Source organism: Girardinichthys multiradiatus, chromosome 10 (assembly GCF_021462225.1).
Source record: "Girardinichthys multiradiatus isolate DD_20200921_A chromosome 10, DD_fGirMul_XY1, whole genome shotgun sequence".
Lineage (NCBI taxonomy): Eukaryota > Metazoa > Chordata > Actinopteri > Cyprinodontiformes > Goodeidae > Girardinichthys > Girardinichthys multiradiatus.
In genome coordinates this window covers 23,981,047-24,001,437 of record NC_061803.1, presented here as the reverse complement: position 1 = coordinate 24,001,437, position 20,391 = coordinate 23,981,047, and the positions used below count along the sequence as shown (strand labels likewise).

The window sequence follows — 20,391 nt, the reverse complement described above, 5'->3', positions numbered from 1 at the left end:
CTCAGGCTCCTTCTCCCCAGTGAGGTGACATTCCATGTCTCTAGAGCCAGCCTAAGCATCCGGGGATCGGGCCGCAGAGGTCTCCACCTTCGTTTGCCACCCAATCCTCTTTGCACCGGTCCCTCACGGTTCCCCCTGCAGGTGGTGGGCCCACCAGGGGATGGCCTCGCGTCTCTTATTCAGGCTTGACCTGGTTGGGTCCCATGAGGAGCAACCCAGCCACCAGGCACTCTCCGATGAGTCCTGACCCCAGGCCTGGCTCCAGGGTGGGACCCCAGTTCAGCCGTACTGGGCGACGTCACGTGCCTCGATTTAATAGTCGTCATGAGGGTTTCTTGAACCGCTCTTTGTCTGACCCGTCACCTCTTGCAGACATAATATTCGTATTACCTGATACATTCTGCTTTTCTGTTGAAACAGATATTCAGAGTTTAAAACACCTTTACATTTGCTTTGTGTCCCAACATAGAAACAAGATTATTATAAGATTATAAGAGTATATTATAAGAGTATTATAGGGAAGCCTGATTTTTGGTGAGATTTTTCAACTGTGCTCTTCATGTTCTTTTAAAGACTGCCAGAACATCTGTGAATAACAAGAGCATTTACAGAGTTATAGCAATTCATCCATTCAGCAGCACATCTTAATTTCTTATTATTATAAAACATTGCACTGAGATGAGCCAAGACATTATAACTTAACTAACTTAAAATTTAAACACATCTATATGTTTAAATTTAGATATGTTCAAATTTAAAATGTTTACATTTATATATATGAAAACACTAATATTGACATTAATTTATCAAATACAAATTATAATAAATGCTAATCTTAGCAACAAGTTGAGACTGTTGCACTATGAATGTTAAGTGAAGGAAATTATATGTAAAAATTATTTGTAAACATTTTTTTACAAAAGAAATTAAAACAAATGCTGAGTTTTTACTATGAACAAAATACGCCAAGAGACCCTTGGTAATTTTCCTTTCACATAGTAAGTGGAGGCCACCGGGTGTCACATCATTACCAATTTTTGTCTACAAAGTGCAGTATGTTGCCAAGCCGTCTTGTGCTTTACTCCCAAGTTAAAACTATTTTAGTGCTCTGTGACATCATCTGATCACCTCAGTTCAGAATAAACACAATGACTTTCCAAAATATAAAAATGGATTAACAAAATAATTCAATTTCAGGCTAACATGCTTTAATTAACAAACTCTTTAACTAGGTTAGTAACTTTCACTAATTCCTAAATGAAAAAATTAACACTAAGGAAAACTCATAAACTACAGAAAAAGGGAACAAAAGAATATAACTGAAACTAATTACCACCCTTCCTGAACAGAGTCCTCACCTGGCCAACCGTCTGAATGGCTTCTACTGCAGACATGACAAGAAGCCATTCACACCTCATTCAGGAACAAATAACTCCCATAAAGTAACCAACCCCCTACCTTCAGATCCTCTGCCTGCACTAAAGATCTCCAAGGATGATGTAAACTGGCTCTTTCAGTGCATGAAAACAAAGAAAGCTGGAGGACCTGATAACGTCTCCCCATCATGCCTGAAAGCCTGTGCAAATCAACTCGCTCCGATCTTCACAAGGATCTTCAACAAGTCACTGGAGAAATGTGAGGTCCCCTCCTGCCTCAAACGATCCACCATCATCCCGGTTCCCAAGAAACCCACCATCCTAGGATTAAATGACTACAGGCCTGTAGCCCTGACGTCTGTGGTCATGAAATCCTTTGAGCGGCTGGTGTTGAAGCACCTGAAAGACATCACAGGCCCCCTGCTGGACCCCCTGCAGTTTGCTTACCGAGCAAACAGGTCGGCAGATGATGCTGTTAACTTAGGTCTACACTTCATCCTGCAACACCTCGACCACCCAGGGACGTACGCCATGATCCTGTTTGTAGACTTCAGCTCGGCCTTCAACGCCATCATACCAGACATCCTCCACCAGAAGCTCACCCAGCTCAACGTCCCAGCCTCCACCTGTCAGTGGATCAACAGCTTCCTGACGGACCGACAGCAGCAGGTGAGACTGGGGAGCATCTTCTCCCGCAGCAGATCAATAAGTACTGGTTCCCCCCAGGGGTGTGTTCTATCCCCACTCCTCTTCTCTCTGTACACAAATGACTGCACCTCATCGGACTCGTCCGTGAAACTCCTTAAGTTTGCAGATGACACCACTGTCATTGGACTGATCCAGGACGGTGATGAGTCTGCATACAAACAGCAGGTGGATCAGCTGATACACTGGTGCAGTCAGAACTACCTTGAACTCAACCCACTCAAGACTGTGGAAATGGTGGTGGACTTTCGGAGAACACCACCACCATACACCCCCCTCACCATCCACAACAACACTGTATCGGCCGTGGACCACTTCAGGTTCTTAGGAACCACCATCTCTGAGGACCTGAGATGGTCTTCACACATAGACACTGTTTGAAAGAAGGCCCAGCAGAGACTGTACTTCCTGAGGCAACTCAAGAAGTTCAACCTTCCACAGGAGCTGCTGGTCATCTTCTACACTGCCATCATTCAGTCTGTCCTGTCTTCATCCATCTCAGTGTGGTTTGGCTCATCCACAAAACAGGACAGGTCCAGACTGCAACGAATAATCAGGACTACAGAGAGAATAATCAGGGCTGACCTTCCCTCCATCCAGGACTTATACAGGTCTAGGGTCAGGAAAAGAGCTGCTAAAATCTCTGCAGACCCCAAACACCCTGCACATAAACTGTTTAGAGTTTTACCTTCAGGCCGCCGCTACAGAGCACTGTTCACTAAAACCAGCCGCCACAGAGACAGTTTCTTCCCCCAGGCTGTTTCTCTGTTGAACATTTAATAGAGTACAAAACAACAGCATACAGATGTTGTAAATGCACCTTTTTATTTATATATGTGTATATTGTACATTGTAAATATGTATATTCTGTAATGCAAAAACAAAACCAAAGAGCAAAGTGTACCGGAGTCAAATTCCTTGTTTGTATGCACGAACTTGGCAATAAAGCTGATTCTGATTCTGTATTAAATTATGAAATGATATTTCAGTTCAGTGTGAATATGTTTGTTTGAGAACCAAGGTTTGTCTTGAGGAATTTGGAATGAAGTCAAATTAGTTTTAAAACTAGGAACAACAATTTGTATGTGTTCAACCACCAGTTCATAATGCAAATCAGTAGGAAAAACAAAGTATTATTTTTCTGAAATAATATTTTAATTAAAATGTTAATTAAAATATAATTTTTTAATTAAGATTCAATAACCTTCCACACCATTGATTCTTAATAGTTGTTGACCAGCCATCTTAGGTAGTGATGGACTGCTAACGTTGGCATCAAGGAACGTTTATGACCTATAACAAGATTGCGAAATAATGGACAGACGTGCTGATGTCACACCCGGCATTAGCCACTCAGTAATCAACAAAACAAAATAGTGGTTCTCTTTTAGCAACTAGCAGAGCAAACCTAATGTTGGCAACTGTTTTAGCAGTAGCAGAGACACAATTTTAGCACATTTTTAAGGACCATGTGGATATATTTTGGCAGGTTAGTGTGTGAAGATGAAGGGAAAACGCATTAAAACAGAGCAAACTTACGTAACCGAACCATTAGTGTTTAAATCACTCATTGACATAAAGTTGTCTTTACTCTAATACACAACCCAAAACAAGTTTGTTGCATCAAGGCTACCTAGCCTGCTAGAACTCAAGCAGTTCAGCTTTTAACATTTTATCACCAACAACAAAGCAAAACACAATTAAACAACAATATTTAATTATCTAAATTAATTTTACCTAAATTACCTAAAGTAATTTTCTGCCCAGACACAACCTCTTCAACATTTCTGATGTGTAGGAGGATGTCTGACGGTGAGTGCATGAGTACTGCAAAGAAGCCATTGCGGTTCTAAATAAATGTGACGTGGCGGCTGCTCTCGGCCTAGCAGCTATGGCAAATTTCTTCTCGGACTGGCATACATGGTTCCTATATCGTCTTCTTTTACGTAATTAGAGACACCGCCTGGCAGTACAAGTGGTCCTCTTTAGCTGCTTTAGGGCTGTCTGCAAACAACTTAGAGCAATAGTTTCTCCTTAAGGTAATGATGTAATGTAGTTGTCAAAATAATTGATATTTCAGTATAACCAATAAGAAATTAACTCTGTAAGGAATACCTAGAAATGCATCAGAATCTATACAAACTGAGCTGTTTTTATCTACACATTTTGGCGCTGAACTTGGCAAGTATGTACAGAGAAGAGCGTTTGTGGTGCTTTTAAGTAGATGGGGCTAAAGCAAAAAAGATTGTTGGAAGGTATTTTTCCAAAGAGTCAGTCGAACAGGAGAAGCCAAAGGATGCTAAAAAAGCCCCGATGGTCGCTAGCTTACAGCTAATAAAAAAATAAGTAAACACTAACAAACTGTGGACTAGAGGTGGGCATTTATGGTATTGTTTATTGTTATCGTGAAAAATTTATTATCGTGATAAGAATTTTGATTCATGGTGACAATGATAAATTCCAATTCATACTGATAGTATTGTCAGGATTGTTAATTTAGCTATTTTCTTCACTGCTGGTTCCATTATAGCATCAATAAATACAGTACACCCTACTTAAGTCAATAAAGTTATTCTCAAATTATAACTGGTTACAGTTTTCAGGCCTGTATTAGAGACTATCGGCATTGAGTTTGAAACTTTAGTATCGTTACAACCCTACAATTTAATACAAGTAATGATCAATTATCAAATTAAAGGTGTTTGTACTATTTAAATCTGTATACTGCATCAATCCCTATATTTTTTTAAATCTTAATAGTTTGTCAGAGAATCATCTCTAATATTGTGAGACATCTGGATAATTCCATCCTCCCTTTCACTCAGTCTGTTCAGCATCACTAACCAGTCCTAATGCTTAATGCCTCCTCTTTGTAGCCACAGCTATTTGGAAATGGTGTGTCACTGCACTGAATCTCACATATTCATTATGTTGAACCAAAAGTAAGATGAATACTATAGTTACAGTACACAGATGTTAGAGCAAATGTGGTTATCATTGAGAACATTTGATGAGGGACTTTTTCAGAAGACATATCTAAGTCTCTGAGTCTTGAAAGCAAGAAAAATCTTAACCAAAATGCAGCTTGATTCTAACAAAGTATAACTAAAAATAATGGCATTCTTTTTCACCGCCCTGCAACCTGAGTTTTAATCTCTGAACCTTTTCATAAAAAATGACTAGCAGCATATTCTTGGTTTGTTAGCTGCAGCTGTTAACAAGATACTTCATACTAGACTTTAATACCCCAAATCATCAACCCTCCACCAACCCTTCTTGATAGCCTGTAAAAGACAATATTCCAGAGGTCTTGTGGTATGTTCAGAAGAAACTTTGCCAACCTCAAACTTAATTTCGTGTTCTAAGTTAGAATAGGCTTTGTAGCACCTTCTTAACAAGTAAAACTTGTGTAGGCCTTTTCTGGTTCTGTTATGATCTTCAACATGTAAAATGCTGACTGAAGCCTGTAGTATCTGAGATGGAGCACTCAGGATTTCTCTCAGTATTGTTTGGTCTCGGGGTGGAACATACTGGGACATGCATTACTTGAAAGATGTGTAACTGGCCTGAAAGTTTTCCTCCTGACAAATATCAGTCGTATTATGTCATATGAGGCATCTGAGGTTGCATTTACCTCCTTTGAAGATCATCAGGCCCAGATGGGTATAAGGACCTGAAATGAAAAACAGCAGTATTGCAAAATTGTGACTATTTAATGCAATTTATTGGGAGAAACCAACACAGAGTATTGCGTGATTGTAAAGTGGAAGCAAAACGGTACAAGGATTTTAAAACATATCCAAAAAACACTCTGAAAAATGTGAATCCATAAAATAAATTCCAGTGCAACCAAGTGCCATCAGAAGTCAACTAATTATAAATAAAGCTGTTCTGTGAAGGCCTCAGTGTGTGGAGGAACATTAGTGATCAAACAGCATCATGGACAAGTAACACAGACAGACCAGGGAGAAAGCTTTGAAGAAAAGATGTTTATGAAACACTATCCCAAGCTTTGGCTACAAGCCATGTGGGGGATGCATCAACTAGAATGGACCAGTCGAAGTACAGACCTAAATACAACAGAGAATATGTGGTAGGACTTGAAAATTTATGTTTTGAGATGCTCTCTGTTCAATGTGACTGAGCTAGAACTTTAAGCTTTACTGAGCCTACCTTTATACCACTCTGTTTGAATTACTTTGTTGGCAAAGTGGGACACTGCCGACTCTTTAAAGCCTTTCACTTTAATCATTCAAACCTCCAAAACCACAGAACTTTAGGGCTCAGCTCAGATCATTAAAATTAGATCAAGGGATTGTAGTGGGAATTTAATGGTTTTTATCAAGACTCGCATAACAAAATGAGCCACTTCCTCTCCCAACATTGTTTGGACAGGTGAGTGAAACTGCAAGCTAAGCCTCAGTCCCATGACTGTGAGCCACCACAGACAATCAAACTGGTCCAACACAAACAGCAGCCCCTTTGGTGCAGAATTAAAGACAAGCAGAAGAAAACGAAAAGAGGTGAGAGTCCTCAGTTTCACGTTATGTTAAATAAATACCCAGAACGGATCCCTATTTCCTCTATTAGCTGTTGTGTGCAGCAGACGTTTTTCTTTCTTTCCCCCTCTGTTGTTATAATGGAACAAAATGCACAACATGCTGGCTCCTATTGTTACTTCAGCTCAGACAGCTTCCTTGTGTCTTCAGCACTACTGTGAATATTTCTATACCCTACACAATTTGCTGAACTAAACCTTTTCTTTTCCCGAATGATTTTTGTCATCACTATTTTGGGAGGATTTTGTTAAGCTTGTAAGGTCTTGCCCCGTGTGGTTGCACAGTCAGCTTGATTAGATTAATCCTTGGTGTGGGGGAGCAGCTCATGTAATCAGGAAAGCAGTGACACAAAGAATACATTCATGTATCAGAATCAGAATCAGCTTTATTGCCAAGTTCGTACATACAAACAAGGAATTTGACTCCGGTACACTTTGCTCTTTGGTTTTGTTTTTATATTACAGAATATACATATTTACAATGTACAATATACACATATATAATAAATAACGTATGATTTTCCTTTGTGCTGAATAGCATTTAAAACCATCTGACATGAATAAATTGGAACTTGCATAGCAACGTTGTCTTTTTTTGAAATTTCTGTTATATTTGGAATGCATATTTCTAGCATGGGTGTCCGATGGAACATCAGGCCTGATCCTCTATATTTAGTGCAGTAAGTGCAGTGGTCATCTTACTTCAAACTCCAGTCTCTTTTTCCTCTTTAAAGTAAAAAATTATGGTTTACAGTAGGCATTCCTCAGCATGAGTTTGAGTAAAAATATAAAATCTTCATAGTATCATGGTATTAACAAGATTTCAGACAAAAATGTGTAGCATGAACATGTTTTTACTTAGCAATCAGCTTGTAGATTGCCAACTCAACATCATTACCTTAGCAAGAGTGATGGCTGATGTAACGTTGGTATTCAGTGTACGTGCTTTTCGCCTCCCAAGATATTTCCAACCAGCCGAGTTGGTCTTATTTAAATGTATGACTAAAACATAGAGAAAACTCCAGTCACCATGGCACTTTCTCTAGCATCTCATTAAAAGTACTTTAAAGTGTAGGAACAGTTTGATGGAAAAATGTATGAGTTTTGAAGAGTAACTTTTTAGAACGGTATACCTTGATGTAACAAGCCCGTTCTTTGTTTACAGGTACACCAAGTATGACAAGACAGTGCATCAAATACATACTGAAATTTATGTAAGGCTGGATAAACGGTTTTTAATTAATTAAAAATTGTGGAAAATCCATGTAATTCACGCCTTTTATTACAAGTTCCATTTCAACCTTGGTATGGTCAATAGTGCTGTTTTTCCAAAGTACTTCATGGAGGAAGTACATTTACTTTTGAAAATGTCAGTGATTTCTAAAAATCAAGAAAGAGCTAAACGCATGATAAGCCCACATAGCTTCCTTTGTTAAATCTGTGGTATTTTATTAGCAATAATACCTATTTGACTGAGTTAATGCAGCCCTTATAGGTGGATTTAATGTTGACTATTGTCATAGACTCAGTTTAAATTAATTTAATAGTTAAAACAGATGTTTTTACTTTTTGTTTTGTGAATCTTAGATGCATACACTGCTCTTTGACTGCTTCAAAGGTGAGGTGACAAAGGTTCAATTAAAGTTTGTTTTCTTTAAAAAGTTTCGTTTGGTGTAAATTTAATTTGTAACCTGAAAATTAACCAAAGTGGTTAAGTAATGGTAACACAGGCAGTAAAAAACAAGGTGGGTTTGAAATAAAAAATAACAAGTAATCTGCATAAAGGGAAACATAATGTTCAGTCTGACCTTCCCTAATGCCCTGAATGTGCTCATGAATATTACCTGGGGTTCAATAACTAGATCAAATAACAGCCAAGCAAGAAGGCCACCGGAAATATTCAGATTTTTTGATTATTAGTGTAAACTGAGGAAACAGAGGATACCTAGTCAAGTTAAGTCAAGTCGAGTTAACTTTATTATCCCCAAGGGGCAATTTGTGCAGACAGCAGTGAAAACAGCAGTGAAAACATAAAAAAACAGCCACACACACCAAAAAACAAAACAAAACAACATCAAAAATGAAGTCCTCACAACCTATAACAGACTGCAAACATATAGTTCTATTACAAACGCACAGAGGCTTCCTCTGCATCACAAGAAAAAATACTTCCTGGTTTGTTATATGAAGGTGTGTGCACAGTTTTATTTTCTGACATAGCAGTTTTGCTTCACTAAACTGTGCCTAATGTGGTTGCATAAGCTATTCTGTACACAGCCTAACACCTTCTGAGTGTTTTATTTATTCCATTTATTCCTGGTCAAACCGGTGGTCTGCTGTGGCATGGTTGACGGTCCTTCTCATAATGCTTTTAGCTAATGAAACTGCTACAAACTCACAGAAATAGTCTGGACAGAGGAAATGAAGGTTGCCTCATAGGGAGATGATTCATAACAGTCCAGTTTTATAGGAGCTTTCCTAAGGAGACCAGGGCCTATTTAGTCAGCCTCCAGGCGCCTTTTGAGGATTAAGGAAGTACCTGCCTCTTTTATTTTTGTTTACTGGCAGCTAATGCAGTTCATGCTAATTATCTTACTACACTAACTGGACTTTCCAGCTAAAATTCACATTTACTACTGTTGCCTTTAAGGTCTAATGACAGCTAGCTTACCTACATTTTGTAACTGTAGCCATAGCTGCTAAAAGTTTGGTATGACTATGAATAACCATTAATCAATGCCAAAGGAAATTATAAATAAAGTTAGTAATTTTAATCAAAATTACCAAGTCGGGGCACCACCTGATTTTCAGGAATTATCAATCAGTTATTATTTTACGAATAGGTGTGGTGTTATAAAACAATAGATGAAGGATTGAATTAATGCACTGGCATTTCTAAACAGCAAGCACTGCACACATGTACAAAATAAATACAGAAAACTTCTCAAGAAGAATTTATTACTAAAATACTTCAACTTCTAGTTAAAATACTAAAACTTCAACTAGGGTAGTAACTAGGCTAGTAACAATTAAACTACTAAGTAAAAATGAAAATAATAAGGAACACTAATAAACTACGGGAAAAAATGGAACAAATATGAGTCATAACCAATAAAATGATGCAGTAATCATAGTTCAATGTGAATATGTACGTTTAAGAACCAAGTTTGGTTTTGACGAATTTGGATTGAGGCCAAACTACCTCCGGAAGCTGAAATCGAACAACAGATGCTGGGTGTTCAAACAACAAATTCACAGTGCAAAGCAGAAAAGAAAAGAAAAACACTAATATTAATAAAAGAATGTTTAAAAAATGATTTGCTGAATTAAAAACCAATAACATTTTGAACATTTGGTTGTTAATGTAAACTAGCCATCACAGTGACTGATTGAATAGAGTGATGGACTACCAAGATGGCAGAGTGCTACGGATGTGGACTCAAAATTTGGTGGATGGACAGCAGTTGTGATGATGTCACATCCAGGATTAGCGGCTCAGCTAACAACAAAGAAAATAGCGGCTGTGTATGTGTACCTTTTGGAACCATTTATACAAATGGTTCACTGGCGGTGAACTTATAGACGATCGCAGCACGAACAGAGGGAGCTCTGTATAAAACAGCAGAACTAACGTTAGCTACTGTTTTAGCATTAGCAAAGATTTAGCAGCTGGGATAACATAGACAAAATTTAGCATGCTTATAAGGACTTTGCAGGGATACTTTATGCAAGTTTAAAATACAAGCCAACATTTTTAAAGCAGGCTCAGCAGCCAGATTCACTTGAACATTTAAGCACCACATGTGAACCAAAATACAATGAAATAAATAACATTTAAATAGTTTTATCCTAAGCTAATTTTCTCTGCTCAGAAACAGACTCTTACTGTAAGCTGCTCTGATGAGCAACAGAGCACGTTGAGTTCAGCCAACTTTAATGACCAGACAAGATGCGGTGGCTGCTCTCGGTCTAGTGGCTAAAGCAAGCGTCTGCTCAAAGGGGCGCATGCGTCAGGCGTGCAGAGCTGTGGTTTCAAATCCCATCTTCAGGGCATGGGAAGGAAAACCACTTCGTAATCAACCTGTCTCTCTCTCTTCTTAAGCTGAGATTTGTTCCGCAGAAGCTCAGGCAGCCAGTTTCAGGTAGCTATTCTTATTTTCGGCCGGGGTACGGTCACTGGATACACAAACACCAGATCATACTTTACTTTGGACTGAAGGTTTAATTGAAGATGCCAACTTCTATTCACCCAGTGAGAATTTCACATGTCCTCACCAAAGCATCCTGTGGAGAGCTGTGGGCAAAGAGAAAGAACATGTTGCTGTGTGCAGAGTTTTGTAGCCACAGATGTCACAGGTATTCTAAATGTGAAACTTCTCCTTTCAGGGAGCAGTCATAAAAATAGATTAATACTGTGCATTTTAGGATTCAGCATTTTTACCAATTTCTTATGTTTTTGTCAGAGTTGTTCTGTTAACTCCAACTTTCCAAGATGGAATTTCAGCTTCTAGTTGATTTTCCAGACTTGGAACCTGAATATTCCAACATGTACAAAGTGAAACAAGCCATACCAAAAGCTTAACTTAAAGTAAAAGATTTAACCATCATGATTTTTCCTGAATTTTCCAGCTTGTTCTTTGCACTATGGATATTTTGAGTGCCGGTTGCTCTTGGCCAGCCAAGTTGTAATTTTCCTGTTTGAATGCTTCACCATATGGAGCTCAGCATGTCTGTTAGACAGCTTAAAGTGAGCAATTGTTGTGGTTCCCAGTGCTGCTTTGTTGGTAACCCCCTTTTTAAAAGACAAGAGGAAGTTGCAATATATGAAAATTATCTTGTTTACTGTGTTATCTTCATATTGCAACCTAGAGCTACAGTATAAGCCTATTGACATTCTTCATATTCTTTTGTACTCTCCTTATCTTTAGGTCTGGCAGTGTGATTGGCCACTGGAATGAAATCTTTGAATTTGTGAAGAATTTAGCAGAGAAGTTTAAAAGGTAAGAGATGTTTCATTAACATGTCTACAGTTGCACAGGCTTGTTTAAGTAAGCCAGCAAAGAAGCATTCAACAGAGTCTAATAAGTGGGTAGCCTATGTGTAAAAACCTGATTGTAGGTGTTCTTTCAGCTTTTGGCTTCCTGGTAAAATGATATACTGTTAAAAAGAAATGTACCTTGCACAGCTCTAAATCAATAAAAAAAAAAAATGTCACACTTATCACACCACCAACCAAACATGCTTTGCAATTTATATCCAGGTTGATGAATCCCACAGGTTGCAGAAGCTAGAGGTCTATTGGGGATTGTTATGAGTCACTACAGGTTAAGGGGCCTTGATAACAAGAACCAGTACTGGTGACACCATTCGTCATCTCATAACATACAAACTACTGAGTACCATTTTGAGTTGCTGCAATGACATTTCAGCAATTTGGACTAGTCTAGTTTAAATTTCTGGGTGACTTTGAATTGAGCCCTCTGTGGCTAGATAATTTTCATCAAATGATGTGGCATTTTCGAAATGTTCCTTTAATTTGTTGTTGGGGGCTTATGAGATAGACCAACACAACATACACAAATCATCCCCACAGCATGATGCTGCTGCCCCTATGTTTCACCTTGTTGATGGTGCATCCAGGATGTATGTGCAGTGTGAATTGTGCATTATTAGCAAAAGAAAAGGATACATGGTTTTCAAGACAATCTTGGAAGAAAAGCTGTTAAAGGCTGCAGAAGACTTCAGACTAGGATAGAGGTTCACCTTCCAACAGGACAACAATCCCAAACATACAACCAGAGGTATAATGAAATTGTTTAGTTTTAAGCACATGCATGTTACAGTGGCCCAAATCTTAATCCAAATGAAAATGAATGTTCACAGATAATATTTATTAAGTCTGACTGACCTTGAGCTACATACAATCACAAACAAAAAAGAAAAACACATGTACCCCCATTCACTTCACAATTATACCACCAATCATAAACACATAAAATAGCAAGCAATTTCTGTAATGTGACATCATACTCAGATTTTTAACATGGTTTCTTCCAGTGGGCTGCTAAATGATTTATGTTTTGTGATTTTCCTGTTTTTTCTCTTCATTTTCCTGTTGCAGTCCAATGCTGAGGATGTCCTTCATAACATTTAGTTCCAGAGCATCCACCATCATGAAACTAACAGAAAACAGGTGATTTCACTTGGTTCTAACTGCACTCATAAAGTATATTTTTTTATGTAATTCTTTTAATGGGATTAACAAACAGTGACTGTTATGTGAAATGAATAGAAACATATTGTGTTGTGTTTTGTGTCCAGCACTGAAGATGCATTTCCTTTTTTCACAAGAAGGCACAATTTGAGGTTTTATTGAAAGATCTGTGAAAGCCTTCATTCAAAATATAGGAGAAGCAGCAACAAAGCCCCAATTTCAAAACCATGAACTTACCTTTTGGCTTTCACTTTGAAGGATAAAGCGGATCACTTATATCATCCATGCCATATTTCTGCTACTTTGTTTTTAAGGTCAGCTCTACCGCCTAAGGTTGTTACAAAATCCACTCTATAAAGTTATAGGGTACCAAGCTGTCATTATTTGAGGATATTTGGGTTTTGGGTTCTTTTCTGATTATTTTCTTGAAGTTGTGTTTTCAATCTAGTTTCTAATAATCTTCCAAACAGTGCTTTCATTCTTTCCTGAGGTTTAGTTTCTCATGATTCTTGGATTCTGTTTTGACTTTAAGTTTACAGGGGTTGGACAATGAAACTGAAACACCTGGTTTTAGACCACAATAATTTATTAGTATGGTGTAGGGCCTCCTTTTGTGGCCAATACAGCGTCAATTCATCTTGGGAATGACATATACAAGACCTTCACAGTGGTCAGAGGGATTTTAAGCCATTCTTCTTGCAGGATAGTGGCCAGGTCACTACGTGATACTGGTGGAGGAAAACGTTTCCTGACTCGCTGCTCCACAACACCCCAAAGTGGCTCAATAATATTTAGATGTGGTGACTGTGCAGGCCATGGGAGATGTTCAACTTCACTTTCATGTTCATCAAACCAATCTTTCACCAGTCTTGCTGTGTGTATTGGTGCATTGTCATCCTGATACACGGCACCACCTTCAGGATACAATGTTTGAACCATTGGATGCACATGGTCCTCAAGAATGGTTCGGTAGTCCTTGGCAGTGACGCGCCCATCTAGCACAAGTATTGGGCCAAGGGAATGCTATGATATGGCAGCCCAAACCATCACTGATCCACCCGCATGCTTCTCTCTGGGCATGCAACAGTCTGGGTGGTACGCTTCTTTGGGGCTTCTCCACACCATAACTCTCCCGGATGTGGGGAAAACAGTAAAGGTGGACTCATCAGAGAACAATACATGTTTCACAATGTCCACAGCCCAAGATTTGCGCTCCTTGCACCATTGAAACCGACGTTTGGCATTGGCATGAGTGACCAAAGTTTTGGCTATAGCAGCCCGGCCGTGTATATTGACCCTGTGGAGCTCCCGACGGACAGTTCTGGTGGAAACAGGAGAGTTGAGGTGCACATTTAATTCTGCCATGATTTGGGCAGCCGTGGTTTTATGTTTTTTGGATACAATCCGGGTTAGCACCCGAACATCCCTTTCAGACAGCTTCCTCTTGCGTCCACAGTTAATCCTGTTGGATGTGGTTCGTCCTTCTTGGTGGTATGCTGACATTACCCTGGATACCGTGGCTCTTGATACATCACAAAGACTTGCTGTCTTGGTCACAGATGCGCCAGCAAGACGTGCACCAACAATTTGTCCTCTTTTGAACTCTGGTATGTCACCCATAATGTTGTGTGCATTTCAATTTTTGAGCAAAACTGTGCTCTTACCCTGCTAATTGAACCTTCACACTCTGCTCTTACTGGTGCAATGTGCAATCAATGACAGCCATGTTTTATAGGTTTGATTATGTCCTCGTATTCCTGTTTTAGTTCCAGCCATGTTTTGTGTTCACTCCTGCCACAGCCTGTAATCAGCTTCATCTGGTCAATTCAATTCAGTTTATTTATATAGCGCCAATTCACAACACATGTCGTCTCAAGGCACTTCACAAAAGTCAGGTACATACATTCCAATTAATCCTAACCACAGAACAATGCAATCAGATTCAGTTATTTATTCAAATTGGATAAAAAGTTTTTCTATCTAAGGAAACCCAGCAGATTGCATCGAGTCAGAGACTTGTAACATTCACTCCTCCTGGATGAGCATGTAGAGTCAGTGGACAGTCACTGGCGTTGACTTTGCAGCAATCCCTCATACTGAGCATGCATGTAGCGACAGTGGAGAGGAAAAACCCCCTTTTAACAGGAAGAAACCTCCAGCAGAACCAGGCTCAGTGTGAGCGGCCATCTGCCACGACCGACTGGGGGTTTGAGAGAACAGAGCAGAGACATAAAGAGAACAAAGAAGCACTGATCCAGGAGTCCTTTCTATGAGAAGGAAAAGAAAATGTTAATGGATGTAGCTCCTTTAGTCGATTCACCTAAAAAGAAAGAACAGATAAACTCTGAGCCAGTTTTCAAGGTTAGAGTCTGAAAGAGAGCACATAGAGTTAGTCACAGTAAAAGCTCAGTCAATCACCATGTCTAGGAGAGAGAAAGGGTTAAACACTAAAAGACAGGGCTATGTGGATCATCGGTAGAGGGTGAGCATTAAGTTGTTGCCAGCAGAAGCTCGGACGATGCCCCCCTCCAGAAAGGTGTCACAGGTCGACACAGAGCCAGGCCAGGTGTAGCTTCTAGGAAGAGAAAAGAGAGAACAAAGTTAAAAGCTGAAATAACAGCAAATAATGCAAAATTGGAGAGTAGTGTGAGAATGTAGCGAAGAGGGTGAAAGTGGTCATTATGTCCTCCAGCAGCCTAAGCCTATAGCAGCATAACTACAGAGATAGCTCAGGATAACCTAAGCTAACCTATAAGCTTTATCAAAAAGGAAAGTTTTAAGCCTAGCCTTAAAAGTAGACAGTTTTTCTGCTTCACGGACTAAAACTGGGAGGTGGTTCCACAGGAGAGGAGCCTGATAACTAAATGTTAGGATTATGAATCTGAGATTATTTAATATTTTAATATTTTATCAAATAATATTTCGGTCTGTTAAGGGTTGTCCTGTGAATACCAGCCCAGTAAGGCGATGGTATTAGGACAAAATAGAAAGGTGTGAGACGAGCTCTGACATTATTGAACAGCATAAACTCTGCACACACATGGAATGAATTCACACAATTTCTCAAAATACAAGAATTCATTAACAAAAATAAGTCAACTCAAAGTCAAACATATTTCAATCAACAAACTCTTTACTATGCTAAAACAACCCAACTAAACTACCAAGCAGAATGAAAGAATAAGGAAGACTAATGGGCTATGTACAATATAAACAAGTTGATTAAAGATGATTGAAAATCATGATCAAAAGAGTGATGCAACATTACCATGTAATGTTATTTATGTTTGAGAACCAAGGATTATCCTGTAGAATCTGGAAATTAAGTTAAGTTAGTCTTGGAACCAACTTAGGCAATAATCAGCAAACGTTTAGACAACCATTCACAATGCAAGATCAGATAAAATATTATTTTAATAAAATAATGTTTAAATAATGATCTGCTGAATAAAACCAACCTTCTGGATGACTAATTCTCAACGGGGTCTCATTAGCTGCCTTTATTTATTGAAATAATATTTAAAGAAATATTATTAAGGGAATGGTAAAACATTTAAGGACGTATTTTGGCAAAGAGCCAAATCTTTCTGGAGAAATGGGGTTTAATGGTGTTTACTTAGTTATCAAATTTAGTAAAATGATGTTAGGGGACACATTATTTACTTTATTACCGGAGGTCAATTTAATGCCATCCAGGTTAAATGATTGACTAAGCAGTTTCTTTTTTAAAGACTCCAGTCCAAAGACGACAACTTCTGTCTTGTCTGAATTTAGAAGCAGAAAATTTAAGGTCATCCAAGTTTTTATGTCTTCAAGACATGCTTGTAGTCTATCTAACTGGTTGGGCTCATCAGGATTTATGGATAAGTAAAGCTGAGTATCATCAGAGTAACAGTGAAAATTTATCCCATGCTGCCTGATAATTTTACCTATTGGAAGCATATATACATAGTAAAGAGAATTGGCCCAAGTACTGAACCCTCTGGTACTCCACAATTAACCCTGGAGTTTAAAGAAGATTTATCATTTACATGAACAAACTGGAATCTGTCAGACAAATGACACATGGGACATGGTCCACCTGTCTCATGTCAATCGGTTTTCCGTTTTCACTTCTGTCTTGCCCATATTTTACTCCTTGAGGAAAACTTTTCAATGATCACCATTTGTCATGCCAAGTCTGTCTGCCAGGCCTTCTTCTGCTACCACCTGAATTTTGTTAAATTAAAACCTTGCTACTCACTAAGCCGCACTGCTTCCTGCCTGTCTGCATTCTGCGGCCCACTTCAAACACCACACCTTGACACAAACTAATAAAAAAATCCTTGATGGTAGTTTTCCCAAGCTACTGCTATGCCCTCATCTTCAGTTTGGCCATGGACAGTTTGTGCTGATTCCTCAACTTCTCCGTGTTTGTGGTGAATTGGTCCAGGTTGTTAAAACATTGAACTCCACAAAGAGGCTGAAGTAATATTAGAGCTAGCCAGTGGGTTATACACCAGTCAAAAATTATGTTGTAATTCCTCTTTAACAAAACTCTATGATCAGCTCCATAATCACATAACTTTGGTTCATTTTTATGTGTGTCTTTAAAAGGTATATTATGTTTTACAAAAAACACTTTTTCTATAAGGTCTGCCACTGGTGCAAGTTAAGGTACTAAAGTTTTAACATGCTAGAGTATGTGGCACAGTTTGTAAAGTTTTACACTCAACATTTAAAAGCAATATTTTGTGAAATTTAGCCTTTCAAAGGTTGTACAGCTACATATTTAAACATTTAGCTAAATGTCTCAATATTTAGCTAAATATCTGAGTCATTTAAGAATTAGCTGAAAGCTCTGTGAAGATTTCTGAGCACAGCGCACACAGCAGGTTTATTAACACATACATACAGAGAGCTGGAGCAGCCAATACAGGCTCTGTTTCGCTGCCAATGTCATTATTAAGGTTGAAAAAACTAATTTTTAGGGAAACAGTTTTTTAAGGTTTACAAAATAATACCTGTGGTCTATAACAAAATTCTGCAAGGCATGCACATGAAAACACCTAGTATTTAAAAAAAATGGCTGTACACTGTCTTGGTGTGCCACTGACAAAATCACATGAATTACTTATACTGAAAGTGCTAGTCATAAAAATGGCAAGGGTAGGAGATGTTCCCCAACACACTTGGTATTTTATACACCCTAACAATTACGCTTTAGTCATTTAGCAAAGAGATATCTAGTTGTAAAAAGACATATTTAATCAATTCATAATGTAAGTATTTCAGTAAAAGTATATTTTTTACCTTTAAAACAATGTGAACTGGGGCTGCAGGGTGGCGCACGGTGGCGCAGTTGGTAGCACTGTTGCCTTGCAGCAAAAAGGTCCTGGGTTTGATTCCTTAACATGAAAGATAGATAGTTTTTAATAGCTTCCTGTAATACCAAGACAATTTGGCAAAACAACACAGAAAGTTGCAACTCAAAAATAGCTAAATACAATATTATCGTAGCACTGTTGCCTTGCAGCAAGAAGGTCCTGGGTTTGACTCCTGGCCGGGGGTCTTTCTGCATGCAGTTTGCAAGTTCTCCCCGTGCATGCGTGGGTTCTCACCGGGTACTCCGGCTTCCTCCCACAGTCCAAAGACATGCCAGTTAGGTTAATTGGTCACTCTAAATTGCCCTTAGGTGTATGTATGAATGAGTGTGTGCATGGTTGTTTGTGTGTTGCCCTGCGATGGACTGGCGACCTGTCCAGGGTGTACCCCGCCTCTCGCCCATAGACTGCTGGAGATAGGCACCAGCTCCCCCGCGACCCACTATAGAATAAGCGGTAGAAAATGACTGACTGACAATGTGAACTGTTTTCTGCTCCACAGAGTTAGCATCCAAAAGGGCCTGAATGCTCTGAGAAAAGAGAAACCTGGTGGGGATACTTTGATGGACCTGGGGCTGCAGAGTGTAAGCAAACATTCTAACACACTCATTGGTCCATACAATAACTTATTCAGAGAAAGGTTAGGGTCAAATTGTTCAAATCTCCTCTAACAAAATAACATGTCTGTCTGCATAAAGGCAAATGACCAGATACGCAAAGAAAACTTTGGTAAGTATCTAGCATCTGCAGTGTCATCATACCTTTCTGTAGTTTAGATTGCATTTTCAAGTTACAGCCTTTACATGTGTATATTCCAGGGACAGCCAGTGTGATTATCGCTCTGACAGATGGAGACCTACAGAAGCAGCAGCTCATCGATGCACAACAGCAGGTGAGAAATCCTTTCCTTGGTTGATAGCCAGCTATCATAGATAGAGGAATTATCTCCTTGCATAACCTACTTCTTGTTGGCACTTAGATTTTTCTTGCTCTTGTCTTTCAACAGGCAGAGGAAGCCAGACATCTAGGAGCGATTGTGTACTGTGTTGGTGTCAAAGACTTTAATGAAACACAGGTAATGAAGTTGTAGGACATAAACTGCAAGCAGATATAAAAGGGTCCCAGCCCTCCATAGCAATTTCAACCATTGCACACTTATTTCTGGGCATCTTCCGCCTCTTACCCCATCATTGCAAACACTGTGTGTCTTGACCAAAGCAAATCCATACCAGATTTGAAATATTTTTAAATAATTCTTTTCATTTGTTCTTGGCTTTCCTCTTTGTTTCTTTTTGTTTTGCCTCTCTTTCTCTCCAACTCTAGCTGGCCACCATCGCAGACACCATAGAGCACGTGTTTCCTGTGCTAGGAGGGTTCCATGCCCTTAGGGGTGTCATCAACTCGGTAACCTAACTCCTTTCTTTTCGAAAAAGGCTCCTGAAAGTCCAACCCTGAAACAGGGAATTCTGAGTTGGCTTCCTACCTAAAATACTAGAAAGAAATATAACCATTGTCTAAGGCTCCATTTGTGTAAGATTAATTGGCACATCAATATGTAAATAGAAATTATGAACACACATTTTTGACAAAGAAAGTCTAAACGTAAAGGTGAAAACGTTTTTTTGTTTTCACAAAAAGCAGCTGACTCTGCTGGCTGCAGGGTTCTGTGGAGAAGGTATAGAGGGCAGCCAAGAGGTAAGAGCAGAAGTAGAACCTGCCCACTGCTCACAGGGGTACTTGTGGGCAGCTAATCTTGTACCACGCGGGAATAGTCTGTAACAGAGGAGGGTTGACAATTACCTCCTTAGGCACTTGCCTCCTAGTCCTCCTGAGAGAACTTGGGCACAGTCACTTTGAGAAGAACTCAGCCCCCACATCAGAGACAGGAATTAGAACGTGCCTCAGGAGGCACAGGAACAGTCACAGGTGGAGTTGGACCCTCCTAGCCCACTTCTGGGAGCACAGGAAGAGTATCTGGCGGAGGTGAACCCACCTAGTTCACCTTAAGAAGCAGAGTAACAGTCTCTAGTGGAGGCAAACCTTCCTGGGTTGCCTTAAGGAGCAGGAAAATAGTCTCAGAGGGAGGTGTGCCCTCCTGGGCTGCCTCAGTGAGCAAAGGATCCGTCACAGGTGAGGGTGAAGCCTTCTGGGTTGCCTTAAAGAGCACAGGACCAG

At 39.4% G+C, this 20,391-nt stretch overlaps 1 protein-coding gene across 1 annotated transcript in view; it reads left to right on the top strand.

The window, feature by feature from the left end:
* antxr1c (ANTXR cell adhesion molecule 1c) overlaps positions 1-20,391 on the top strand; it is a 66,493-nt gene that overhangs the window by 13,094 nt on the left and 33,008 nt on the right. The window contains exons 2-8 of the mRNA XM_047378183.1: positions 11,568-11,639; positions 12,761-12,832; positions 18,719-18,800; positions 18,915-18,945; positions 19,035-19,108; positions 19,223-19,291; positions 19,540-19,620. Coding sequence (XP_047234139.1) covers positions 11,568-11,639; positions 12,761-12,832; positions 18,719-18,800; positions 18,915-18,945; positions 19,035-19,108; positions 19,223-19,291; positions 19,540-19,620 — 481 coding nt within the window. The remainder of the gene's footprint in view (positions 1-11,567; positions 11,640-12,760; positions 12,833-18,718; positions 18,801-18,914; positions 18,946-19,034; positions 19,109-19,222; positions 19,292-19,539; positions 19,621-20,391) is intronic.